The sequence below is a fragment of the Cyprinodon tularosa genome, unplaced genomic scaffold (assembly GCF_016077235.1).
Source record: "Cyprinodon tularosa strain WSP-4 unplaced genomic scaffold, ASM1607723v1 ctg189, whole genome shotgun sequence".
NCBI classification, from domain to species: Eukaryota; Metazoa; Chordata; class Actinopteri; order Cyprinodontiformes; family Cyprinodontidae; genus Cyprinodon; species Cyprinodon tularosa.
This window is the reverse complement of record NW_024038669.1, coordinates 85940-113772: the sequence shown is the minus strand read 5'-3', so window position 1 is coordinate 113772 and position 27833 is coordinate 85940. Positions and strand designations below refer to the sequence as shown.

The window sequence follows — 27833 nt, the reverse complement described above, 5'->3', positions numbered from 1 at the left end:
TATGGGGAGATGTGTTATATATCATTCAAATGATATGTCGAGTCAAAATAACACCAAGGTTAGTTTGATACTATCCAGTTTGTTTGTATTACAGGAGATTCATTTTTCAAAGACTTGTCTTTCCGTCTAATCTGAATTTGAAAGCAGAAAATGTAAGTGTTAATCACTGCTGCTCCAAAATTTAGTGGTTATTAACTGCGTATTAGCGATAGGTTAATAATATCTAAAATAGAACTGATAGTAATAAAGGGGAACACTTCCTCAAATCAAATGTTTGAAAATGGGTCGATTATGCAAGTTGACCCCTAACCCTTTTACTTGGGAGCGATTAATCGTGTTTTATATGATGCCATAGATTTACTATTTTAATAGGATCCATTTTAACTTTAATGAATCACATAAGTCAATACTGCTAAGAGCTGAGAGAATAATACACTTTGAAGAGCTATTACTCTGTAAGTCTGGCTACTGTACATAATAGAAACATCCGATTATTAGTGCTCTTCTCTGATAATGGGAAGCAGCTGGTCGAACATAGTGAAGGACTCGATAAACATCCAGTAGACTGGATGGATGCACCAAGTAGAAACAAGTGTGCGAGAGAACTGTTAGCTAATCCCAGAAATAGTACAATCATATTGCTGAATAATTTTGGTCAGTCTGTAGTACAACAAGAAATAGAGTAATTAATACTGCAAAATGTTTTTTTAAAGGCTCAAAATTTCTAGCACTGTCTCCTGCTTTTGCCATCTACTTATGAGATATTGAAGAAAGTAAAAAAAAAAAAAATGAAACTCATCCTTCAAGGATTTTTAAAATATTGTTCTGTTTTTCCAGATCATTGTTGATAAAATTGTCTCTCGGGGGAAATGTAATAGTAACATTAATAATTAATTATTACAAGACCGGCAGAGGGAACAGTGAGATGAATGGAGGACGAGGCTCTGAGGGTGCGAGTGGGTGAGGCTTTTTGAAGGTTGTCAGCAAGGTATGGGGCTGTTATTTTGTTGATAGCCTTGAAGTTGAGAAGAAGTATTTTATAGTTTATATAATGGGAGCTGGGAAGCCAAAGCAGCTGCCAGAGAACAGGTGTGATGTGATGGTTTGAGGGAGTGTGTGTAATGATATGAGGGGCTGATTTGATCACTGACTGGCTGTTATTTTTTTATTCAGTTATAAATACTACAACTGACGATATGATCTGCGAAAATTAAATAATTAAGACAAAACATACAAAAAGAAGGTTGCACTATGCAGCCAATATCCAGTCAGAAGGACATATGAAAGACCTGATAACAAGTTTAATTTAACAGATTGAAAATAGTTGCACATATATAATTGTGTCAATTTGATCACAAAACTACTGATATCAAATACTGTCAAGGAAAAAGAAACATTCCAAGTCAAATGCGGGTTATATTCAAATAAACAATCATAATTTGATAAATCAAAACTGCCTGGGTGGCTGGCTGATTGTTTTGAGAAGGTGAAAACTCTGCTTTGCCATTCTGGTGGTACATTCACAGTGTCTGAAAATGTGAAAGCTTAATTAATTTATAATAAAGAATAGTTTAACTTGTATTAATGTTATCATCTTGCTGGACGCAGGTTCTCTTGGGTAAAAGACAGTCTGAAATCTATCAGTGTGGGTAACAGTCCACCCATGTCCCTTTTCCAGTGTATGGAACACAGTTTGAAAGGTTTCCTTGCTGTGTGTTTCCTATGACATGGATATAAGGATCCTCTAAAAGACCCATCCAAGCACAAAATGGCCTCTGATAGCCCTCCCCACATTCATACAGACATTGTTAGGGAGGGACATGCTGAGCACAGTGGGAAGTCCCTGCTAAGAGAGCAGCCATTGTGTGTGTGGGAGTGCAGGTCTGCTCTAAAGAGATTTACAGCAGTCTGAAACTGTTTGTCTATTCTTCTTTTCATTGCAACACCATGGACATGCTAATATGCTCCTTAAGCTGAGACAAAAAGCTTCAAAATTGACTTTTAGCTCTATATCGGGATCTGGCTCTGAACATTCCCAGACACTGAAGAGATGATGGCTCTATCAGTGCAAGTCAAACACATACAACTGTTCTGTATAATCTGTTGGGATGTCCTGTCAGTGATCAATAGGAGCCACGTTCTATAGCTTTCAGAGTAGCTCCGGAGCTCGTTGATCTGCTCCTTTGAAAGAAACATTTCTAAAAACCTGCATGGGGTAATTCAGTTTATGTAATAAAACATCTCTTACAGGAATATGAGGGTAAGATTTCTTTCAGATTCAGGCATTTAAGTTGTTTTTTTTTTTTTTCATTGTATGTGTTTTACTTAAAGAAGTCGTGCCGAATTCTGTTGCCATTAACTCATATATGTTTCAGGCAAAAATTGTTTTTATTTTGTTTTGTTATTTAAAAGAAGCATCAAGGTACTACTCATTTCAAATGAAAAGAATTGTCCTCTCACTTGTTACTCAATATGATCAAATGTTTAGCGAAGCGCTGTACATTTACTATAAGGGCAGATTTTTAGTTTGTTCATGACAGGGAAGGTAAAGCTTTAGAATCTGTTCTGGCATTTTGTCTCATTTGTTTTTCATCTCAGAGGCTAGGAGGGCTGTGCAACAGATATAATAATTGTCTTCCTCTTTAATTCAAAAAGGCATCCCTTCTGTTGGACTTCAGTCCTCAAACTACCCTTTCCTGCTGTACGGCCAACACAAGCTTCTTCTTTTTATTACTTACTCTTGGTTTTTGCATCTGCTGTTTAGATACAAGTCAAACTAAGATTTGGAGCTTAAACCATGTTTTTCCCCTGACATTGTTCTGCTTTTTTCCCCTTCACATTTTTCTGACTTCAGTAACAGCAAACATTAAATGTATTCATCTGCTGCATTTGTTGCTGGACGCTGCCAGTTAGTTTTAAGGCCCCTCTAACAGGCTGCAGAAAGCCAAGAATGAATGAAGGAAGGATCCAAGGAGAGAGAGCTGCCTGTTCTCTCTTTCGGCTTCTTTTAGAGCTGTGACACAGAGAACAGACACTATTGGGCCTTTCACTGAAGCCACACTCTATACAAACATAAGCAGAGGTGGGTCTCTGTCCACTTCCACGGTAATCTAATCTGTTTTTTTCTTTTTTGTCTCTTGTTTTGCCCATCAGATCCCCTTCTACAGTGAACTGTGTGAGAAAGTGAATGCAGGAGAAAACTGCAAGACTCTGGTGGGATACTCTGCCGTCTACAAAATGTGCTTCGGAATGGCCTGCTTCTTCTTTTTCTTCTGCATCCTCACCCTTCGGATAAAGAACAGCATAGGCTGCAGGGCGGCCATTCATAATGGGTAAAAATTTGCAGATTTTGTTTATTTGGATATACTGTTATCTATGAGAACCATTGCAAACATCAAACCACGACATAAAATACTTTTAAACAAAAAGACAGACTTGGTGAACAAAGCATAGTTTTACTCCATGTTGATTTTAACTGCGAAACAGAAACTAAAAAATTAATAGATAATGAAATGATGTACTACTTTTTTATATGAATAATGATTTTCTCTTGATTATCAGATTCTGGCTGCTGAAGTTTATCGTCCTGGCAGGTTGTTGTACTGGAGCCTTCTTTATTCCACAGGAGGAAACCTTTCTGGAAGGTAAAAACGTTAAACTCCCCTTCACTGTAAAATCAATCAACAATTTGTCTTTAATCATTCAAACCCTGATGATACAGTTTGGAACTGGTCTGAATTTGGAAGCCTTTAAAAAGGAGAAATAACATCCTAGATTTAAGTAGCCTAGTAAACTAGCTCCACCCACCAGCAGCCAAAATCATTTTTGCCTGCGAGTTGGTCTAGCCTCGATCAATGCCCCAGGCCCTAGAACTGGCGGGCCAATCACAAAGCAGATATGTGTTTTGAATTTCTGGATGCAAAGCGGGCGGGGTTTTGAGGGTGTGACGACAAAGCAGCACAACTCTGGAGAAAGCACAACAAGGAAGATGGCAACAACTATTGAAGAGTTCTCGTTTGACTCAGCTTTGGAATCAGTTTTACAAGGATTAGACTTGGGGTTTTTGTGAGCAGTTAGAGGCTTTACGATTGTTTATTTTTAAGATGGACGTATTCGAAGTTCTACAGACAGGCTATTTGTTTACACTCCCCCACCAGCTTCCTGTCTCGCTTCCTACGTCACAGTCAGTGGCGCTCATTGGTCAGAGTGTTTGCCAATAGGCACAGACATGGTTTGAAAAACATCGGGTTGTTCCCATCAACAATCTTCCGATGTGTCCTTCATTGGGGCCAGACTAAATTACACATTTAATCTCACATTTAATCTGGTTTATCAGGCTTAGATTTAAGTGAAAATATGAGTGATGTAAAATTGTGAAGTAGTTATGTGAAGTTAGGAAGAAATATTTGTCTTCATCTTTTCTGTTGTTATGGAACAATTTTTCTTTGCATTTATTTTTTCTTGTGTCTGCAAAGGTATATAACATTTTCACATTCTTCTATGAACCACCAACCCTGATTTTATTTTGGATTTAATTTGCTGGCCAGCACAGAATGGGTGTAAGTGTATAGAAGAAAAAGGACACCTAGTTTTGAAAACACAACCAATAACCATCAAAATGCCTTGATTAAAAGTTAGAGTCCATCTCTGTGTTGCTTTATATTGCTACAAGACATATAGAAGACACTGCAAACCCATGGAATAGGTTAGCTGGAACTTTTCTGTCCAAGTCAAAATGGACAGTAAATTTAACACAAAGCTGCAATGGATCAGTTTGGATCAGAAGTTCAAAACACAAATGGGAATCTGTGGGAATCCTTAACATACATTGATGTGTGTGGTTGCAATAGCTTTAAAAGTTGTACGGTAAATAGTTTTGAAAGGCACCATGAGGGAAGCTTACACTTTCAAATAAGTATTTTATGAACATTTTTAATTTATGAATGATTTCATCTTCCATATTTTTCCAAAAATCTATCTCTTTATTGGCTTTTATTCAGCACACAGCAGTTTAAAATGTGGTCTTATTATCATTTGCCTTCTTCACAGTTTGGCGCTACATCGGAGCTGCAGGTGGATTTTTTTTCCAGCTCATCCAGCTCATGCTGTTGGTGCAGTTTGCACACAGATGGAATACAAACTGGTGAGAATTTGTATATTGTTTTTTTTTTTGTTTTTTTTGTTTTTTTCGTTTTTGCCCTTTTTGTCTTGAGAAGCTACAGGCTCAGGGTGTGGATGTGATCTAAATGAGTATCAGTGTTAGCTTGGCAGCAGAACACTTATTGTAAAGCTTCTCCTAAAGGTGTTTCTCCTCTTAAATAAACTGTGATGGATTGTTTCCAAGATGAAAATCTTAATAGTTGTTGGATTATTTTTAAACTTCTGCATATATGTTGTATATGTTAATGTGTTAAATTTAATACTTAAACTTCCAGACGGAGTTAAAAAACAAAACTGAAACTGCACAGTTGTAAATATATCCTGTCTTGGTATCCGATTGCAATTTTAACCCATCATGCATCACTCTCTCTTTCTGTGAAATCTCCCTTCAGGTCAATTACTCCTGGGTTGTATTTTTGTATATTTTCTTGTTTTCCTTGTTGATTTATCTTATTCCCCATTCAGTTTGTCTTCCCTTGTTAATATTGTGTTTTTTTTCTGTTTGCCCCCCCTCCCTTCCTTTATTTTCTGTCGGCAGGACTTCAGGAGTGAAGTATAACCGTATGTGGTACGCAGCGTTGGCCTTGGTGACCCTGATTCTGTTCAGCATCGCAGTGGGGGCTGTGATCTTCATGGGCGTGTACTACACCCACCCTGAGGCCTGCTTGCTTAACAAGATCTTCCTGGGCATCAATGGAGGCCTTTGCCTTATTATCTCCATGCTCGCCATATCTCCTTGCATACAGAAGTGTAAGGCGCCATGCCAGTTTAAGATCTTTAATATTAATCTTGCTGGTATTCTTTATCTCATTCATCATAGAAATTACCAAGTATCAAAATATAAAGAAACTGAAGTACTCTCCTAGAGTTTCCTAATTCCTACAACTGGCTGCAATTAAACCCTAGATCACAATCTCTCAGATTTGTCATTTTCCATCTTTGCACATTTAGAAAGTGAATTGTTTTGTGTGGGATTCAGATTTGATGAAGGGTGACTGGAAACAAGATTTTTTTAAAGCTTCCTACAAACCAGGTTAGCCGTAGGTGTGGATTTGGACTAGGTTGTTTTGGAAGACGACCAAAGGTTTGTTTTTATTCCTCTACATGGCTTTTGGCAAAAAGAACTTTAGATTCGTAGAGATCGCAACTGATCTCTCTCACCGAAGCCTTGCAGCTCTGCAGCTGCTCCAGAGATCCCAGGAGCTTTTTAACTGTTTATTTAATTTTATAAATTAGCCTCTCCTGTCTGTTTGAATAGATAGTCATATCTTGGTGCCTGTGTGTCTGTAGATAAGGGACTTGATCAGCGCTCTGAAATGTTCCAATCTTCGTTTATATCCCAACCCTGTTTTAAACCTCTCAACAACCTTTCTAACCCATCTGGGTTGTTTCTGGTTCTTTGTGCTCCTGTTTTAACAGCTTGATTTAAATCCAGACTAAATTATACACAGTCTCTTTACTATTTTGGTGACCTCTGAATGCTAGTTTGTATTTTATTTTGGGATACTTAAGTAGATAGGGCCCTAAATATACAGATTTTTATACATAATTTTCCTTTCAATTTGCAGGCATGCAGTACTTTGTTATATCATAAAGTTAAAAAAAAGAAAATGCATTTAGTGGCGTGTCTGTAATGTGTAAAATGTGCTGTGTGAATATATTTGAAGGATGCTTTGTAAAGATTTTATATTCACTTTTGTTTCTGTGCAGTGCAACCTAAATCAGGGCTTTTGCAGCCCGGGGTCATCAGCGTGTATGTCATGTACCTCACCTTCTCAGCTTTCTCCAGCAAACCAAAAGAAAGTAAGAACAGACGCATTTGTATCAAACTGTGGCAATCGCTTATAAATGCTAACTTAGATCAGTTGGTGGACAATTTAGGTTAGTATTTAATACCGAGTTAAATCCTGCATTCAATGAGGCTTGCATCAGCACAGATTTATCTTTATAAATATAATACAGAACATAAAGTTTTGCACATTCATTACAACAGTTGAATCCATCTATGTCGAGGTTTTTATTGTATATCCTGTTTGTGTTTCGTCCTCCAGTGATTGAAATAGACGGCCAAAACAAAACTGTGTGCGTGTTTCCCTTCAACTCGGGGTCAGAAAGCGACAAGAAGATCGTCACATCTTTAGGGGCTGTGATCCTGCTTGCCTGCATCCTTTACTCCTGGTAAGAAGCAAAGTTCTTATTTGCTCAAGTCAAAGCAGTTTTAACCTTCTTCTTAAATGCTTTCCAGCATCTGAAGTCCAACTCTTGCTGAAAAAAAACAAAACATGAATATGCCAAGAACAGTTTTTAAGCAAAAGATGTTTAATGAAAAATAAAGGCTGGTCTTGTGGGGTTGATTAAAGTTTTAATGCAATAATGAACATGGCTGTAATAATCCCTAACATGATTGAAGTTGTTTTTAGTTTCCCTCTAACATTATTGGGGAAACTGATTCAAAGGAAATGCTCATTTGATGTTTCACAACGGATCAGAGCTGCTCAGACAGCGTCTTATGAGCAGGTTTAAAATAGAAGAGGAAGGCTGAGCATTTCTACAACAGCAGTCACAGAGCGTTAGGAGATAAACTTCAAATTTGTTGCAGACTGTTTGCTTGACTGAAACCAGGCTGCTTCCATTGTTTTGAACATAATTTACCATCATTAACTCGTTTAAAAACACATGAATTGTCTGCATTTGAGGTAAATCCCTTCAAAGAAAGTGAAAGGGGTTGGAGATTTCATATATTATATTTTATTTCTATATATATATATATATATATATATATATATATATATATATATATATATATATATATATATATATATATATATATATATATATATAATTTGGTGAAATGTAAAGTGCCTTAAGATAACGTGTTGTGAATTGGTGTTATAGAAATAAACTGAATTGGATTTAATATATTGGGAGATGTGATACCGATCCAGGTAGATTAGCTCAGAAGCTTAGTGTGAACATGAGACTGTAAAAATAATTGCAGTTGTTTCTGTGCCTGTTTATAAAATAGAACATCTGTGTGTTCATGCATGCATATCTGTGCCTGGAAACCCCTGCTGTTTCTAAACCTTGTTCTTGTTTTTCTGACAAACAGGAAACACAAATTGCCTTGCAGGGTTTCTAGTTGGGTTTTGGTTTTATTTCTTATCTGGGTTTCTTTTTACCGTGATACTGTTTTTGTTTGCTTTGTTTTTTCTAATTCATGTAGCAAATCAACAATATCTCTTAAAAGACAAACTGAAGCATGATATCTAAAATAGATATATATCAAACAACTGCCATTCATTTATTATCTTTACACATAAACACTAACCATTTCTTAAGCAGAAATGTAAAAACAAATCACTGAATTCATATAGTGCACATTTCATTCAAAGAAACCCAACTAAACTTTAGAATCACTTAGAAAAATGAGGGAAATGGCAACAACACAGACAGCTTTGTTTTTATTGGCTGGCTCAAAAAAAAAAAAAAAAACCTTCCACTTGGCTGTATCCGAGCAAAAAGCTGGGAGACACACAAACCGTGGCTTTCTGCCTTTGTTCACATGTGTTTCCCATCAACTGGAGGCATCCTGTCTCTTGTGGTCATGCAGGCCTTTAAAACTGCAAATTATCAGGGGAGGAGGGGGGGGACTGTGATGGAATTACGTTTCTTTCAATTTATTTTTGTTCTGTTTTTCTCTCCTCCTTCAGTTTAACATCGACCTCTAAGCGCAGCTCTGCAGCGCTCCGAGTCTATAGGACCAGCGAGCCAGAAACTGAGGTAAATACAAAAATATTCGGACCTCACTGGGTGGTTGGCTAAACTGAAATCTAGACTTGTAAAGCGCAGTAGCAGAGCACCCCATTGACTTGGCACCACTGTTGTTTCAAACAGATGTGGCAAAAAAAAGAAGTATTCTGTTGCTTGTGTTTCATATTTGGGCTCCCAGCTCAGCAGTAACTTGGATGTTTTGTTTCCTCTGCAGAGAGCTCGCTGCTGTTTCTGCTTCGGAGATGACACAGGTGAGGAGCGTCTAGCAATTTGTCCTTCACAGTCAGTGTGCAGGCACCCTTTGGGACTGTTCTTATTGCTATTCTGCAGCCAGATTTGGCTTAGTGAGAAAACATTGGTCAGCAAAAGCAGATGATGTCACTGTTACTAGGAGGTTAGTGTGACAATGTAAAGCAGAGTCTGGATGAGGAAGATGCATGTGTGGAAACACGCTGCCACCTACTGGAAATGAGATATATTTACTTGAAGATTCTTCTTATTAATGTTTGAGCCTTTTTAAGACATGCGCCGCTGGCTCTCCCCATTCATGCATGATTTACTGTGTCCTTGTCAGACGATTATGAAGAGGACAATACCACCTCGGGACAGAGCGTGGTGTACGATGAAGAAGACGGAACCATCTATGGCTATTCCTTCTTCCATTTTGTCTTCTTCCTGGGCTCTCTTTACGTCATGATGACTGTCACCAACTGGTTTCAGTAAGTAATAAAGCACATTAAGCCTGTGAGAGATTTTTGCAGCAAGAACAACCAAGGGTTTACGTCATCATGGTAGTAACAGGAAAAATGTGAACATTATAGAACTGGATCCTACTGGATTTATTTAAAACTTGTTGTTTGACCTCCGTTCAGCTATTAAACATGTTGCTTATAACCTCTCATTATAACAGTGTACCTTAATACCTTAACTGATTAAGAAATATCAATATTCCCCAACAGCTGAATTCAACTTATTATGCACAAGGCTTCTTGATCTTATTACAAACGTTGCAGAGGACAAATATACTCTGCTGTAGACTATCTATAAGGTAAATGTTTTTTAAAAATAGCTTTATGTCATCTGCAGAAATTGACTACACATTTTACCCCACAAGTTTGGTCATGATTAGGATCACCAGCTGCATTTTTATTACAAATGTGCTCAAAGCTATATTAATATTCAGCGAATTTCAAAAATGCAAAAATTTGCAGTATTGCAGTATTTCTTTTAAATAATAATCACAGTTAAAATTGCACATAAAAACATTTTTTCACGCAATAACCCTGAAAACAACATGGCAGCATGAGATATAGCCACAGCTCTAGTGGGCGCCATCATCCTCCAACTCCTTCTGGTCTCTTCCTTCATCTTTTTATAGGGCAGTAAGTCGAGCATCAGATCATGTGACTCGTCTGATGAGAAAAAAAGTGTCTTTATTGCAGTTTTGTGAAATATATAAATGTAAGAATTTCAATATGACCCAAAAACCACCATATTGAAGTGTACATTTTTTTTTTTACAAAATTGCAGTGTTTCCATTAGGCTCCTTTATTTTCTTATTTAAAGTTTGTGCAGTTTGAGGGTTACTGGAAACATACCTAATGCCTGCTGCGGCATATTCTCCCTTTCTGTTATCGTCAAAAGCTAACAGATCAAACTGCAATCAATTCCAGTGAGTTTGCTGCAAAGTAGGCAGGTCACTTTGCATTAATGCAGGGTTCCGACGCGACCTTGAAATCCTTTAAAATGCGTTAATTTCAAAAAGCAAATTCAATGACCTGGAAAGTTTTTAACAACAGCCATTTAAAGACACCCATCTTTGAAGGAGTTTTTGGGTAAGGATGTACTGAGGGAACAGTTATAATAATGGAGATATTTTTTATTCGAAGTCAGATTTCTTTCAATGAGGTGTTTCTCCAAATGAAACCCACTTATAAAATCCATTTTTGCTATTGAATCTATATTTACATTACAATTATTTTCATTGAGACTCCCTCATACAAGCAGGGTGTGATAACATTGTTCCAGTGTCCCTAGATAAATCTCATAAAATGTAACGTGTTAGACTCTCTTATTCACCACTAGATGGCATTAGTGGGCATTTGAAGCTTGTATGAGGCTTTGAGAAATGAACCTTTTGGTGAAGAGATTTGAGTCTTCAAAACCTGACCTCTCCATTTCTAGATATATTGTAATGTGGATATAAATGTAGGCCGTCACAGTCAACTTTATTTGCTGATTTAGTGTCATTCAGTCATTTTTAATTAAATTTTATTACATTAAAATCTTTTATTGATAGCATACTTAGCAATACAAATGTTGCCTCTCTTTTACCTACAGTCTTTGAATCTAAGGACAATGGTTCTAGTAAGTCTTTGAAATATCCTTGATTTTGACCTTAAACAAAGTGTGGAAAGCATGGTAATAACCTGGATAAATGTTTGTAGCTGCATTAAAAAAAAACTAGCTGTAAAACTAAGTGATGAATAAATCTGGACTCCTAAACTAGGTAACCCAGTAACCCTTTAGCTAGCTCCAGTGGTTGGTAATGTTTTTGTTTTTTGCCAATATTGCTACTCACCACCTTTGGTATTTTAACACTATGACGTCTGGTTGTATTCTCGTCTTGCTCGCAGTTACGACAACCACAGGATTGAGCAGCTGCTGGAGGGGAGCTGGTCGGTGTTCTGGGTCAAAATGGTTTCCTGCTGGGTTTGCCTCTTCCTCTACATGATGACCCTCGTCGCTCCCCTGATGTGTCCGCAGCGCTTCGAGGCTTAGGTCACTCATCATTGCACTTATGTCAACTTGTGTTTAGATGGCTAAGGGACCACCAGAACCCCCCCATCTTACCTTAAAACACAACCCTACACTACCTTCAACATTCAAAGTGAAGGATCATCTGTTGCCTTTTTCCTTTTATCTGTTACAACTTTTGCTTTGCAACGTTAAGCTGGTAATACCTTGATGGTGATTTTAATTGTTTTAATACCACTGACTAGTCTTTGTATTCCTTAAAGGTCTGAAGTTACATTAACAATGTTTGCAGTTGCGTTACAGTCAAACTTTGAGCCTTTGTAGATTCTCCAAAACACATGTATTATTATTATTATTATTATGTATTATTTGTACTTTTTTTTTTTTATTTCATTGTCTTTTCCTTTATAATCAAAGCCAGATGCTTTAGTTCTGTGAAATCAAACCAACAAGCTGTAGCAACGTTTTTTATGTTTTGGGAAAAATTTAGTTGAAGAAATGCTACAGAGGGTGATGTATTTATTTAATCCTAAAAGAACTGTGGTGTAAACTGGACTGGTTTGGCCTCTAACAACGTTTAAAAAAAAAAAGTTTCTCAGGCTTATATTTAAGCTCTGTGTTGGTGATTTGTTATATATTGTGTCTTTTGTAGTTTTCTATGCAACAGAACAAGTTGTTATTAGACACCTGCTGTCGTGAAGTTTCCATTTAAGTCACAAGGGTAAAGTTTTAGTATCGCCAGTGCTCCCTTTGAGCCAAATCTTTCTTAAAGAAATCCATCTCAACTGTGTTTTGGTTTTTTTTCCACTCATGCGTTGCAGTAGGTTTTAAATCAGACAGTAAAGTGCCACCTCTCTGGAAGAGCTCCACTGAATCCACACTGCATTTGCCAAAGGTAGCTTGACAGAACTGCTCATGTTGTCTGTTGGGAAAAAGGATCAAAATGAACTGTATTTCCTGAATCATTGTTTTATTTTCATTAAACAGGTTCAGAATAAATAAATAAAAAAACAGCACAGCTGATGTTAAAAGTGATTTATTCAACACTGGATGTTGAGTTTACACCTGAAATAAACTGTATTATAACAATGACATCAAGCTGCAAGGCAGGTTGCTTGTGCTGGATAATTCCTTCAAACACTTCTTTTTTTTGTTTGTTTGTTCCTTTTTTTGGGTTGTTTTTTGTCTAATTGCCGTCTTAACTTTTACAGCAGCACAATTGAATTGTAAATAATGGCAACAGAGCTGAAAAATAAGTTTAAATTATGCTTCATATGTTCTGATATTAATTTGTTCCTGAAACAATTCTGCATTTAAATGATGAATGTAAAAAAAGTTTGGTGCTTTCATAAAAAAAATGAAAAACTTTAAAAGTGACTGTAGAAGAATCTTTATTACCAACAGTAATTTGACCAAAATTTGTTTGAAATACAAAGATATAGATGACATGAATCTCCTGTCTTTCAATAAAACATTCATAAAGCGCCAACTGATGTCTTCTTCTGTGCATAGTTCCATGGAAAAACGTACATATACTGTTCCTATACCGTTAGTCATGCTACTCACATTTATGCAGCACACAGATTAAAGAAAGATTAGAAGTGAAACATTTTAGTCATGTGTTCCTAATAAAGATGCTGAGAAACCATAAGCTTGTAGTTTATGTCACATCAGCTAAATCCTGTCAGAGTTGATGGGGTTTATTTATACTGACTGAATGCCTGGATTTTAAAGAGTACTTCATTTTTTTTTACATGGCTGATATTAAAGATTTTGAAAGGTTATCCTACAAGCCTGTTAAGTTAATCCCAAACCTAGTTTTCATCTTCCAGCTGCTACCCACATTTAAAGATACCCCCTTCAGGTTAAAGGAAACCAGGTAGGATGTTTGGAACCAATGGATGTGGCGGCATGGTGATGAAAAAGTAGGGCTCCCTCCAAATTTCCCAACTTCCCGTAAGATCAACAGCTAGATGGTGGATACTTGAACACTGGTGGCTCTGGTAATGATTGACAGACACATCAATACATTTTTATGAAACAGGCTGAAAAATTAGGTTCTGTTGCTGTAGACTTTAAAAATGCTTACAATACTATAGAGCACATGCAGTCCAAGTATTTCAGAGGAGATGCAATAATTTAAATAAGATCTATCAGATGTAATAAGACAGCTCAGTTTCCTAACAGAAGCTTTTCGGTGGCTTCAAAAGCATGTGGCTAAGGTGTGGTTTTCAAAAGAGCATTTAATCAAACACTAGTGAGAGCTGATCCACATACTTTTTACTTTAACCTTAAAATGCATAACAATGACTGTAATGTAAATGTTCACCTTAGTAGTACTTATCAATCTGGAGGCTAATGGAGAGGATTTGCTAGATCAAGCAGATTACTTTTTGTGCAGCACTGATAAACTGAAAATAATATATTGCATAGACATTAAAAGAAACTGATTATTTGCTTATTGAATTGTTAAATGATATAATGTCCAATGTTCAACTCCACTAAACACCATCACTGAATATAGTCCCATTTCTTTTGACCCATAAACATTTTTGCTTCAGCCGTGCAGCTCAGCATCTTCTTTCTTTGTGCAACCCCCCCACCACCACCACCACCATCTCAGTAATCTGTAATCTTCCCCCTTCAGTCGACTCTTTCCAGCTCTTCGTAATCAGAAGGTATGGTGTCTGAAAGCAAGAAGGAAAAAGAGAGAATCTCTTTTTTTTATTATCATTTTTACAGCTTATATTTATGGGAGTTTTTTAGTTTGCAGGCGCTCACCATTGCAGCGGTACTTAAGATTGGACCAGATGATGTTCTCCTGAGAAAAGCAGAACACACCGAGTCTCCCACCTCTCATACTGGTGTCGATAATCGCCCCAGTGTCTGCCACCAGTTTGGAACCCTCGTAGAAGCGAGCTCTGGGCCACACATGAAAAAAAGAGCAGTTCAGTTCTGAAGTCTACATTTACTTAATATTGGGAATCATGCGTATAATTTTAAGACGTTTAAGGTAGTTCGGCTCCTTCTGCGTTATCATTCTACCCTGATTGTAAAGCTCCATCACCACTGGCAGCTAAACAGACAGAATGAAGCTACCACCACCATGCTTGATAGTTGGTACAGTGCTTTTAGGTCTAAAACCCTCTTAACAGTTTCAATCTTTGTTTCATTTTTTTAAGTAGCAGTCAATACGGATTTAGAGCCAAAAACTCGACATCAATGGCTCTTATGGAACTAATAGAACAAATAACAAGTGTAATTGATCAAAAACAATATTGCGCCAGTATTTACGTTGATCTAAAGAAAGCATTCGACACGATTGACCATAGCATTTTACTCAAAAAACTTATTAAATACGGGATTAGAGTATTACAGTGGATCTCGAGTTATTTGGAAAAAAGAAAACAGTTTGTACAAGTACATGATACTAGATCCGAATTTTGTGAAATTACATGTGGAGTTCCACAGGGTTCAGTACTTGGACCAAAGTTGTTCATCCTATATGTTAATGACTTGGTAAATGTGTCAGGGTTTTTCAAATGTGTCCTATTTGCGGATGATATCACTTTTTTTTGTCAAGGTACAGATATAGAATGGATGTTAGAAAAAATGCAAACAGAATTTATGCAAATACAAAAATGGTTTAAACTTAATAAATTATCTTTAAATTTGGATAAAACAAATTATATGTTATTTACAAGGAGACAAAGAACTGTTAATATTCCATTTAAAGTTGATGGTGTAGAGATTTGTAGAGTTAGTGAGGTGAAGTTCTTGGGTGTGATTATTGACGAGAGATTAACATGGAAATCCCACTTGAATTATTTAAGAACAAAAATAGCCAAGTCAATTGCAGTGCTTTATAAAGTAAGGGATTTTCTGAACGATCATGCACTGTATATGTTGTATAATGTATTAATTGTTCCACACTTGGTCTATTGTGTTGAGGTATGGGGAAAGGCATGTTATACTAGTACAAAATCTGTTTTTGTTTTGCAAAAAAGGGCTATAAGAGTTATTACTCGAAAACATGGCAAATACCCATCCAATATATTGTTTTGTAAATTGAGGTTATTGAAATTCTATGATTGAGTTGATTATAATATTTTGTTAGTTATGTATAAGGCACACCTAAATACATTACCCTCAAACATCCAAAAAATCTTTGCAAAGAGAGAGAGCAGTTATAACCTTAAGGGGACACAGATTTTTAAGAAACCCAAATTCAGAACCAGTTTGAAAGAACGATGTACCTCGATACAAGGAGTCAAACTGTGGAAAGAACTACAAAATGATGTTAAAAATGCCAAATCACTGCACATGTTTAAGAGAATGTTAAAGACTGGATTCTTGAAGAAGTATGAAATAGTATAAAGTGAGCTCATACTATCGTTGTTTAGTTGAGATTGGCGACTGACTTTGTTTTTGTTGCAGAAGATAACAATTTTTTCCCCTGTTTAGTTTCAGAGCTGAGAAAAAAGGGGCAGATATTATAAGATCTTTCTGCTGCCTTTCATTTCATTTTGTTTTAAAATTTTGAAATACATATGTAGTATGTCTGTGTGTGTATATATGTATGTAATGTATACAGATGGATATGTAGGTATGTATGGATGGAGGTGTATTTTTATTTTTTAGTATATCAAAAATTTGATAGGCTGTTTTTTTGGTATTCAATGAAATGAATGAATAAATAAATAAAATAAAAATAAATAAAATAAGTTGATAACATTAAGCCTCTCGACTTGGACGCAAATTTAAGAGAGGCTATTTATCACTCTGGTTATACCACACGATTGCTAATGCGAAGAAAAACTGTATGGTGTAGGGTCGCATAATGAGGGATCTGACAGAAAATAAAGGCCTTTATGTAGAATATGAGCCTGTATTTAGAACCTGGACTATATGTAGAACAAAAGGCATGATAAATGCATATATTGCGCCCACTTCTTGTTTTGAAAGCCCCAAGACACATATAAAATTCACGTCAACAGAACCGCTGGTAAACCTTTAAATTATACAGCATATAATCGAGGTGTAACAATAAAGGGATTTTGTTAAACCGTGATATTTCATTAGACAATATTTGTATTAATCCAAAAATATGGTCAAATAGACCTTAAATATAAAAAAAAAAATTCATAGGTGTTCATGTCATTGTTGTACTTTGTTTAAGCCTCTTATACAAGCAACCACTAGTTGGCAACGTACCGCCCAATAGCCTACCATTCAGCAGAGTGACAACCAGCTCTCCTAGGCTTTTCCAGAGCTATATTATTTTTAAAAACCCAATGCATTGTTTTTGTTTAAATGAGTGGCTATATTAGGATAAATCCTATCGTGGAACAATGGCGTAAATATCGGTACAGGCCCACAACCCCTAAGGGGCCCCGTCAATGACACCTGATAGACCCCCCACGCAATTTGCAGGTGTTATGGTTCAAAAATTTCCTCTTACACCAACCTGATACTGAAGGGACTGCCTATTTGGCGGTATAAATCTGGCGTATTTATACCGCCAGATTTCAACAGGATGGTGAGCCGTTTAAGGACGGCAACAATAGCAAAGCAGACAGTGGTACTTTTAATTACATATTAATAACTGTGTATACTTCATTAGACAGTTGGTAAAAAATACACTCATATAATATGTTTCAAACCGCAATAAAGATCTTAAAAGAAGGATGCATTTGAGTATTTTATGTTTTACACTACGAATTATGGGTAATCCAGAGCGTTGATTAAAACCATAACTATTAAGTAAAATGTGTCCAAGACAATGGATACCAAATAGAGGTACTTAAGTGGAATCCAGAAAAGAAAAAGGAAAAAAGATCTGCTGGAAAAGGGAAAACCGAAGAGGGAGAGGTGGACGTTGTTGCTACAGTGAGTAAAGATTGCGACTAGGAGATGAATGGAGAGAGTGTGGGTGAGGAGGGGGGCTGTAAAGCTCCTAACTATGCGAGTTGTTGTTCTTGGCCGATTTATGGAACTGTCGCCGTATCCTAAACCTTTATCACATGTTGTACTTCATATGGGGCCCACCCAGATAATGTTGCTTATGGGCCTATTGTTGTGTCGTTACGCCATTGTCGTGGAACATATATTTGAAAACATATTGTATCCCCCCCGTATCTAAGGTTTGATTGTGCATGTCTGCTTGTACCTGATGTATCCGACCTGTGGTCTGTGCTGAAGGAACCAGCGGTAGGAAACCTTGTCCTTCCAGCCAACGTTCCTGGGGTCCTTCCACAGAAGGCGTACCTGGTCTGTTGTGTTTCCTGTGTGCCACAGTGAGTTCCTCATGTACTCACCAGGACCCGTCTTAGATTTCACCACCTGTGGATGGAGAGCCATGCAAGATCAAGAAGGACACTGTCAAACTGATTTCAGATTTCACCACCTGCACAAACCTTGAGTTGTATTCCCGGCTCGGCGACAGCTCGGAACGGCGCGGCCTGCCAGTAGGTCTGTTCAGTCTGTTTCCACATCACCACGTAGAAGGAGGATGAGTCCTGATAGCCGAAAATGAAACCAGCGTAATCATCGTCAGTCACTGTATTCACGTGGAAGGTTCCCTCAAAGTCAACTCCGCTGAAAGCTGTATAGCCTGGAGAAAAACACAGCAGACATTCAACATCACTGACAAGAAGATTCTTCAAGGATGATGGGAAATAATTTAACTTGTTTAAAGATGACAAGAAAAAGATAGAGATGTATTTACCAACAGCAAGACCAGGATCAGAGTTCATGGTCTGTACTATCTCCATACCCTGAAAGGGGGGAAATACAGTGGATTAATTTTAACCAAATAAGTTGAGAACTTTAATGAGTAGAGACATTCTGGAAAGCACTGCATAGCAAAAGGGTTTAAAAGTCTGGAGGAAGGAAGGCCTGGTGAGTCATGTTGCTTACCTGGTTGAGTACCACCCAGTTGGGGTCTATCTGTGAGTCTCCCTCTGGGTCCAGAACCACAGTCTGGTAGGCTCTGAAGTCGGTCAGCGTGACCTCTGCGTTTTCTGGGCAGTGGTCGATGATGTCAATCACGTTGTCCTTGTCAAAGTCTCCTTCGCAGGCATCGCCGACTTTGTCCACTAATATACATAATTAGAGCTTATTTTAAACAGATAAAGACAAAACTATAGCCTTCAACAGTTAAACTCACCATGTGCATAAAGATTATATCAATCAGACGGCTTTTCAGGATTTTTTTAAGCCTTTTTGTTTAAACGTGGAATGGTCTTATCTCTACAACTGTAACTGTAAAAGTGCGGAAAGCCTGAGTTCCTTTAAATCAAGACTAAAAACACATTTGTTTAGGATTGCCTTTGACTGTTTGAGTTAAAGAGTTAAACTGAAACATCATTAGTTCACCTTTATTATTTTGCATTCATTTCAATAGCCAACATCCTTACCAACACACGACTAAACCCAAACTTATCCTAAACTAAACCTAAACTGAATTCACATTTTAGTCCTAAACCTAACGCCCAACCCAAGAAAAAGTTTTCAAATGGAAACCACCGTCCCCACAAAAACCTGCAAGTGACCACAATGTAGTGGAAACTGTTTCCACAAGGTAACAAATACTCAGAAACCTGCTTTTTAATCCAAGACCACAGTACTAAGTGGTTAAACCCTTATATTGTGTGTCTGTTTACTGGAGCATTGTACAGCTTAGATCAGGGGTTTCCAACCCTGGTCCTCAAGATCTACTGTCCTGCAGGGTTTAGATGCATCACTGCTCAACTAGAGCTGAATCAAGTCAATGGCCAAACTCAATGGCATAATGAAGAGTTAATTCAGTCACTTGAATCAGCTGTGTTGGAGCACAAATGCATCTTAAATCTGCAGGACAGTAGATCTTGAGGATCAGGGTTGGAGACCCCTGGCTTAGATGGAACAGCAGAAGAACTTCCAGGTTTTTTTTCTTTCGCTTAACCTGACGTTGCCCAACAGGACAAAGATGCCCCTCTAATCATAATAGGTGTAAGCAAACGTCTGACCTAAGCTTTACAGAATGAAAGAAAATGAATAAATACAAACTGTCTGAGTCCTTTTGGTCTGGATTGGGAACCAGTCTGCAGTTATCATCACCGTCTAGTATTCCATCGTTATCATCGTCATCGTCACATTCATCTCCCTGTCAGAAAGAGACCATAGATTGGTTCTCTCCACAACAGTAACATGAATCAGAGAATCACAAAGTGTTTGATAAACGAGATGAAACCATTCCATCCTTGTCCGTGTCCAGCTGAGAGGAGTTGATGACAGTGGGACAATTGTCCTTCGTGTTCTGGTGACCATCACCATCACTGACAATAAAAAAAAGCCAAAACATGTAAAAGAAAGAACGAAACGCATTTGAACCAACCAGCCAGGAACAAAGGTTGTACCTGTCTATGTTGTCATCACAGGTGTCTCCGACGAGGTCATCGTCTGAGTCCGACTGCAGGTCAGTGACACAAACAATTAGATCATGGTGAGATAGAGGAGAAATCTCTCTGGGTGGGTTTTCTGTTACCTGATTGGGGTTGACCATGTCAGGACAGCTGTCACAGGCGTCCCCTACGCCATCATTGTCTCTGTCTGTCTGGTCTGGGTTGGGGACTCGCTGGCAGTTATCAAGAATGTTTTTCAAACCTGGAAGCATATTTAAAAGCACAGTTGGATAGGGCATAAATAGCAGTCTGTATGCATCACCAGATGGCAGCATTTGTTTTAAATTGAAGGTGTAATAGTTTCCAGTGGCCCTCAGCTCCTGGCAACGGCTGGCCATGGAAAAAATGATCTAAATGACGAGACAGACATGATTAAATTCTCAGCAATCAGAACGCAAAGGAAAAAACATTAGCAAAGGACCAAGAGGAGGGAGCACCGCCAAACCCAACACCAAACAAAGGGTACTAAACATGCAACATTAAAAGGTAACAAAAAGGCAAGATTTTTCCACCCAAGCAAATCAAATGTCATTGTATGTTGTAAAGGTTTTAGGGAAAGACATTTAAGAGTGTAGTTGAAGTTTTGTCTTTATTTTCTACACTGCTTTGTTTCACTATATCCCCTGATATAGGATCTAACCGGCAGATGATGTGGAGGGAAACAGACACAAAAAGCAGAAGGATGTTTTCACAGAGAAAGGTCTGTGAGATCAGGGAAGGCAATACATTTTTTTTCCATCTGCCTTCTTCTAGGACGGTTCTCGTGTCCAGATGGACTGCACTCTGGATAACCCTCTCCCTGGTTATGTTTTCATCAGAAGACTGCCTTCAGTTTTGTTTAAACAAGTTTGATTTAAGCATTAGATACAGGGGATGGTCACGTGTCATCCATCTAAATGTGATCATGAAAGAAATGAGTTTAATTCTGATATACAGAATTTAAGTAGTAGATATTAACACCCTCACCATCTCCATCCATATCGTCGTCACATTCATCTCCCAGCCCGTCCTTGTCAGTGTCCCTCTGTAAGGGATTATTAATTAGTCTGCAGTTGTCACAAGCATCGCCATGGGAATCTTTATCACTGTTCTTCTGGTCAACATTCGGGACCAGCCAGCAGTTATCCTGCAAAAAAAAGAAAAGTGTTAGAACTGATGTATGCACGATGAAAACATTCAAACCCCAAGCAGAAAGACCCCAGGCTTAGGTGGTAATAACTGCACCACCTCACAGCTTTTGGAGGACCAACTCTGCCATATTTAAAAATAAAAACATGAATAAATAAATGCTCCATAAATAAATAAGCATACAATTAATTGCCCCCCCCAAAAAAAACAATAAACAAATAAATGTAGGTAGAAATTAAATTATACATTGAGACAGAAATGTAAGAATCTCTTTTAATTTGCTTCATTATTTATTCGTCTTCATTATAATTACCTAATCTATTGATTGTCCGTTATAATCCTCAACTTTATTTATTCATTGCTTATTTTTTTCCCCCACTAAAAAAAAAAAAGTCAGAATTTATTATTATCTAGAGACTATTAATAATAGGAGGTGAAAAAAAACACCCCTCCTCATTTGCATAATGAGGTAGATATGTATACAGAAATGTAAAAACAACAGGCAGAAAGAAATAGCGTGGAAGAAATAAATAGGGTAAAAAAATACAAAGGAAGAATAAACCAGACAAAAATATTATCACATGCACATAAATACATACTTAAAAAATAAGTAATAAATAAAGCTGAATATTATAATGGACAATAAATAAATAAATAAGGAAATTATTACAAAGGCGAATAAATAAATAAGCTAATTATATATATGTATGTCTACCTACATTTATTTGTTGATTTTATTTTGGGGGGGCAATTAATTGTATGCTTATTTATTTATTGAGCATTTATTTATTTATGTATTTATTTTTAAATATGCCAGAGTTGATCCTCCATAACAGCTGACCATAGACTTCAATGTCTTTCATTTGTTATTTATGAGGTACATGATAACTTGACGAAATGCATAAAAGTAAAAAGTAGTTCTCGAGAAATCCTGTAGAAATAAGGTGGGATAATCTGTTGACATAATAATAACTGAACTTTATTCTCACACTGGAGAAATTTACCTCTGCATTTAACCCATCCCCTTGGTGATCAGTGGGCTGCCATTGTGCGGTGCACAAGGGAGCAGTGTGGGGCTAAAGGTCTTGCTCAGACACCCAGGGTGCAGGCTGTAGGGATACAACTGTATTTGCAACCTTCTCAGAGCACAAACGCACTGCTCTAACCACTAGGCCAACACTCCCCTCATGACTACTGTCACTCCAAATATCTGGGCTTCATGGATAAGGAGAAAAGGAAAATAAACCTAAAAGACGTCCTGTTACAGTTTGAGATGAAGTCATGTAAACACAGTTAATAGATCAAAATTGAAATGCTCATGTGTAGAGGAAAGCTAAAACTCCAAATCACACTAAACATACCATAACCTGTGAGGTAACATGGTGGTGAAAGCATCATGATTCGGGGATGCTTCACTTCAACGGGAAAGGGGAAACAAATCAGATTCCAAGTAAAAAACACTAAAATCAGGGGTTTTCCCTTTTAAAATATGTTTCAGTTAAAGAGTTAAAGTGCTTCTGAAAGACGCGGAATCTACTTTCGATAAGCTAAGTCACCTACATCTGCATTAATGATGCCGTCATTATCCGCATCGTCATCGCAGGCGTCACCAGACCCGTCCCTGTCTGCGTCTTCTTGGCCAGAGTTGGGCACAAATACACAGTTGTCCTGTAAAATAAAGACACATTTGTTTTATGCAAGTTGAATTAAATGTGAGGGAGAGAGGAAGTCATAGGAGTCAAGTACCTTGTTACAGTTGTTGTCTCTGCAGAGCAGCTTATCGTCTGGATAAGCGTCAATATCAGTATCTTTTCCACACACATAACCATTGCCAGCCCAACCAACGCCACACTAAGAGATCGGACAACAGATCGGAAGCAGTTTATTAAAGTACCTCTCAGTGACAAAGGGAACCTGTTATCAATGCCTGTTGGGACAATGTACCACACAGCTAATGCTTCCATCTCTCTCCACAATGCACTCGCCATTGATGTCACAAGGGTTCGGTTGACCATTGGGGCAAAGTCTGGTTCCATGACAGCCTGTTAACTGGTCACCAGTGAAACCAGCCTTACACTCTCCACACCGGAAGGAACCCTGATGGGCACATCACAGTCAGAGACAGCCATCCTCATCTCTACAATATGTACACTGTGCTCAAGGTGGTCTTACAATAGTGTTGTAACAGTGTGAGTTGGGGGTGCAGCCTCCATTCTCAGGTGGGCCCAGACACTCATCAAAGTCTTCACACACCTGGGAGAGGAAGAAACATTGGCACAAAAATAAAGAAGGGGTGTTTTGGTTTCTTCAAAAGAACTGAAAGAAACTGAAGGAGCCCAGATATACTTGTTTGTTTGATTTGGCATAAGACACGCCGACACCATTTAGCTCTGGTCCGATGTATCCCAGAGGGCATTTCTCACAGCGGAAGCCGGGAGCAGTGTTTACGCACAGGACGCCAGGAAAACATGGATTAAAGGTGCACTAAAACTCAGAGACGGAGAAGAAACTTTATAAAAAATCCAATAGCTGACAGCCGCTGGGAATTCAGAGACTATAATCCTTACCTCATCTACGTCGTCACAGCTAACCCCATCTCCAGTGTATCCATCTGGACAGGCGGCACATCTGTATCCCCCTGACTCTGAGGGGATACACATGTCCTGTCTGAAACAGGTCCCCACTGGGCACTGAATCAAATTGGAAGGCATCAGCACCTTCCCGGGACTCGGAGCTGGAACAGGGTTAGTGGGGCTTCCTACTAGTCCTATGGGTGCATGGACACAGACAGAAAAAAAAAACAAGCTGATTTAGATTAAGTGTTTTAACACTTTGAAAAGGTTAGATTGATTTTTCTATACTGCTTACCACAAGCCAGACACTCAGCAATAGTGTTCCTCAGAAAGTTTGTTTCCTTGATCTACATCAAAGCATCAAAATCAGGGTTAGAATATCATCTCTCAGCTGTTATGGAAATGATGTTACCTTAAGATGGAGGTTTTCTTTCTTATAACTGCTCTGAGTGTGGAAAGCTTTCCTGCAACATTCCCCGACTTATGAATATCAAATATATTGTCTTGATTGTAAATAATCTTATACATTTAAAACAAAGATGTTAAGATACCTAGTTTGAACCTGACGAAATATCATCAGAATAGGAGGACTAAGGATTATTTATAATTTTAGATTATTAATTTTAATAATACTGTTAGTACAGTAATATGAAGAGAGCCATTAAAAGAGAAATCATGTTGGATCTAGCAGAAAGTTGTGATGGATTTAACACCATGAGAAAATACATTTTGTTTTCAATCTCTCCAAATAGATAAAATAAGAGAAAAGAGCCGTTCGAGTGCCCAAATTCGGTCGTTATTTAAAAATAAAGATATTTTTTCAAATTTCATATTGCAGTACAAGTGAGTTGCATTTATTTAAAAAGGATTTATAAATGAAAAAAGTTTCAAATCACTTAAATTGAATGATTAAAATATGAAGCAAATATATTTTACATTTAAAATAATTTAATTCGTTTATATTTAAGTGCATAATAGTTCCTGTGCAGAAAATTATCCATGAACTAAAACTGTGACCGATTTTTACTATCAACTATTCATTTTCAAATGATATAAATTGACTCGAGCCACATCTGGATCTCCACAGTAACCAATATGAAGACATTTTCTGACCCAGATTCCACCTAACTTTAGCGGCCTTCTCTACAACTCTTTAAAAGAATATTCTTCATCTTGATCCATTTTATTTGTGAGCAGCTCTGTGGATTTTTTGTTTCCCCCCCCCACACCATTTTGATGTAATTGAGATAATTACACATAATGAAACATTAACCTGCTTGAGCAGCAGCTCCCTCATCTCTGACAACATGCTCTTTAGCTCCTCCGTGGAGGTCTGATCTTGCACCACCCTGCCTCCTTGGAACTCTGGGCAAAATAAACATGAAATTATAAATTTGATGTGCCTAATTATGGGCAATGTGAGCTTGTGTGCATATCTACCCACCCAGCAGGTGCAGAGACTCAGCTGGTTCCTTGCTACAGTCCTGCAGGGTGGCCACATTGTCGATGCTGTCCTCAATAACCAGCTTCAGATCTGTAAGTTCGTCCTAATAAAGAAAAGAAAGCACAGAAGACAAAAAGGACTAAATTCTAGAGAATTACCAAACTAACCTTTATCAAGGATTTGTTATTTACATGTTCATTTGACTGCAGGGTCCTTAGTGCCACCATGTTTGTCCCAGATGGAAGCGACCCAAATGCAGCCGGCAGGTCATTCAGAGTATGAACCAGTCTGCAGTCAAAGTAGATGTTGAGACGAGGTGGGCCACGCTGGAGGCCGCTGGCATGCATCATGACATGGTGCTCCTGTCCATCTGCCAGGGAGCCTTGGTTAAAACTGGTGGTCCCAAACCTGCCATCAGTTTTCTTGTAACGAAGCGTTACTGAAATGAAGAGAGGCAACAATCAGATACATCAAAACCAGCATTAGTTCACAAAATGATGTAGAACTGGCAGGATCAGCCCACATTTGTTCATTTTGGCTTGAACGTTGAACTCCAGGTACTTAGAGTTGTCTTTGGGGTTGAGCACACTGAAGAGAGAGGTTGGAGCCTTGTTTCGGAGCCTGAAGGACGAGAGGAGGAAAGCTTCATCCCTGCCTTTGTTCTTCAGGCTTCCTTGGAGCAGGTCTGGCAGGCAGTCTGGCGACACCAGTAGGTCATAGACTAACAAAGCAGAGAGCTGTTAGAGGAGCGGGTTTCTTTCTGCAGATGTAATAAAATAGCATAAAACAACAAGGAAACAGCAGCTTTAAAAGAGCAAAGAACATATTGCATCCTTATTGTCCTGGAACAACCACAAACTTAAATGCATTTTATTGGGATGATAAGGTGGAAGGAAAATGTGGCATACATTTTTACTTTGAGTCAAGGGTTTATGGAATAAGGGCTGGGTCTTCAGGAAGGGATTATTAGTCTTTCACACAAAGATTGAATGTTTTTCCCATTGTTCTTGGCAAAATGGTTATATTTAATTCAGAATAGATGGAGAGGCTGCATGGTGGAGCAGTGGGTAGCACTGTTGCCTTGCAGCAAGAAGTTTCTGGGTTTGATTGCAGTCTGATTCCTGGTCTGGGGTCCTTCTGCATGGAGTTTTCATGTTCTCCCTGTGCATGCAGTGGGTTGTCTCTGGGTACTCCAGCTTCCTCCCACAGTCCAAAAACATAACTAGGTTAATCGGCTTCTCTAAATTGTCTTTAAGTGTAAGTGTGTGTGTGAACGGATGTATGTTTTTGTGAATCCTTGTGTTGCCCTTTGACCGGCCCCACCGCAAACCTGAAAAGACCTACGGTAAGCATGAGAAAATGGATGGATGGATGGATGGATGGATGGATGGATGGATGGATGGATGGATGGATGGATGGATGGATGGATGGATGGATGGATGGATGGAGAGCATCTATGCAATCAAAGCTCAAGTCTCTTGTTTTAATTAAGTCTGAATTTTGAGCCATGTAAATGTAAATCAGTCCATTGCAGGCCTGGTTACATGTATGGAGTTATCACTCTGTTGGAATGTGAATCACACTCCAACTGGAACCTCATTTGCAAATACATGCCGTACTTTTTAAATGTTCATCTTCAAAATAAAATGTAATGAAAACATTAAAAACATCCCACCAATCTACAATCATTACCCACTTAGCATGGCTATATCAGGTCAGTTCCAAATAAAATACATTCACGTCTTTATAAATACCTGTTGCATTACGCTTTATGCAGTAGATTACCTTAAAATGCTCCATCTGGTAGACTTTAAGCAGTTCTGTATCATGGTTTAGTCCAATTACTCCTGAGTAGCTGCGCCACAGCTCTTTATTATGTGTGATTGAACCCTTTGTGATGTGTATGGACGTATGTGTTTGTGTGTGCAATCTGACTTTCATGTTAGCTTCCTGCTGCGCTTTTATAGAACTGTAGTAAACTTTGTCCACTGGAGCGAAACCCATTTGCTCCACACTCTCATGCACAAACACAGTAAAGATGGATTTAAATAATAACACAAAGTGACAGAAAGTTTTATGGAAAAGTTTTGTGCAGACTGGAAGAAAGCTTAGGTAATGCAAATGCTCTTCCATCATCTCATTTAGAGTTACCGTACTTTGCCATTTCAAAGTTAAACTAAAGATCAGAAATAAACCTGTTTCAAATCAGATAAGTAAAATTACATTTTAATACATTTGAACTTATACTTTTTTTCCCCTATTTATATAAAAATGTGGGTAATATGGTTTCCATAAGAGTATAAAAGCATGTATGTTGCAGAGGCAGTACTTACCAATACCCTGACCTGCGACGGTGAGCAGCATCTGCTGCAGCAGCAGCCACAGAGCTGCAGCTTTAAAACTCATTTCCACCATTAAGCGCACAACTCAAGAAAATATTTCATAAAACTGCAGACTGTTGAAAGTGAAAGGAAAAAAAAATCAGAAGGATGTCAATGGTGGAAAATCTCTGCTGAGGTGAGATGGTATCTTTGTCCACAGGCACAGCTTTTAAAG

At 38.0% G+C, this 27833-nt stretch overlaps 2 protein-coding genes across 2 annotated transcripts in view; one reads left to right on the top strand and one right to left on the bottom strand.

Moving 5' to 3' along the window:
• The window catches only part of serinc5 (serine incorporator 5), a 26645-nt gene extending 13468 nt beyond the window's left edge, over positions 1 to 13177 (top strand). The window contains exons 3-12 of the mRNA XM_038282887.1: positions 3154 to 3332; positions 3562 to 3644; positions 5050 to 5143; positions 5699 to 5910; positions 6871 to 6963; positions 7212 to 7338; positions 8871 to 8940; positions 9146 to 9182; positions 9506 to 9650; positions 11568 to 13177. Of these exons, the coding sequence (XP_038138815.1) occupies positions 3154 to 3332; positions 3562 to 3644; positions 5050 to 5143; positions 5699 to 5910; positions 6871 to 6963; positions 7212 to 7338; positions 8871 to 8940; positions 9146 to 9182; positions 9506 to 9650; positions 11568 to 11712 (1185 nt within the window). The 3' untranslated portion in view covers positions 11713 to 13177. The remainder of the gene's footprint in view (positions 1 to 3153; positions 3333 to 3561; positions 3645 to 5049; positions 5144 to 5698; positions 5911 to 6870; positions 6964 to 7211; positions 7339 to 8870; positions 8941 to 9145; positions 9183 to 9505; positions 9651 to 11567) is intronic.
• On the bottom strand, positions 13063 to 27833 carry thbs4a (thrombospondin 4a). Its single transcript, XM_038282888.1, has 23 exons — positions 27611 to 27833; positions 25801 to 25998; positions 25469 to 25716; positions 25278 to 25380; positions 25107 to 25198; positions 24129 to 24180; positions 23828 to 24027; positions 23607 to 23744; positions 23433 to 23513; positions 23205 to 23357; positions 23007 to 23111; positions 22821 to 22928; positions 21099 to 21258; positions 20216 to 20334; positions 20088 to 20140; positions 19922 to 20006; positions 19738 to 19834; positions 18607 to 18785; positions 18416 to 18464; positions 18105 to 18301; positions 17858 to 18030; positions 14470 to 14609; positions 13063 to 14375 (listed from the first exon to the last, which is right to left on the bottom strand). Exons 1-23 carry the CDS (start codon positions 27690 to 27692, stop codon positions 14332 to 14334), a joined length of 2856 nt encoding a protein of 951 aa, XP_038138816.1. The 5' UTR covers positions 27693 to 27833; the 3' UTR covers positions 13063 to 14331.

Coding starts and splice junctions, on each gene's coding strand:
- thbs4a (XM_038282888.1), bottom strand. CDS start 27,692: ATGGTGGAAATGAGTTTTAAAGCTGCAGCTCTGTGGCTGCTGCTGCAG. Junction 24,028..24,128: donor TGCTGAGTGTCTGGCTTGTG/GTAAGCAGTATA, acceptor ATGCACCCATAG/GACTAGTAGGAAGCCCCACT. Junction 23,112..23,204: donor ATGGAAGCATTAGCTGTGTG/GTACATTGTCCC, acceptor CCGATCTCTTAG/TGTGGCGTTGGTTGGGCTGG.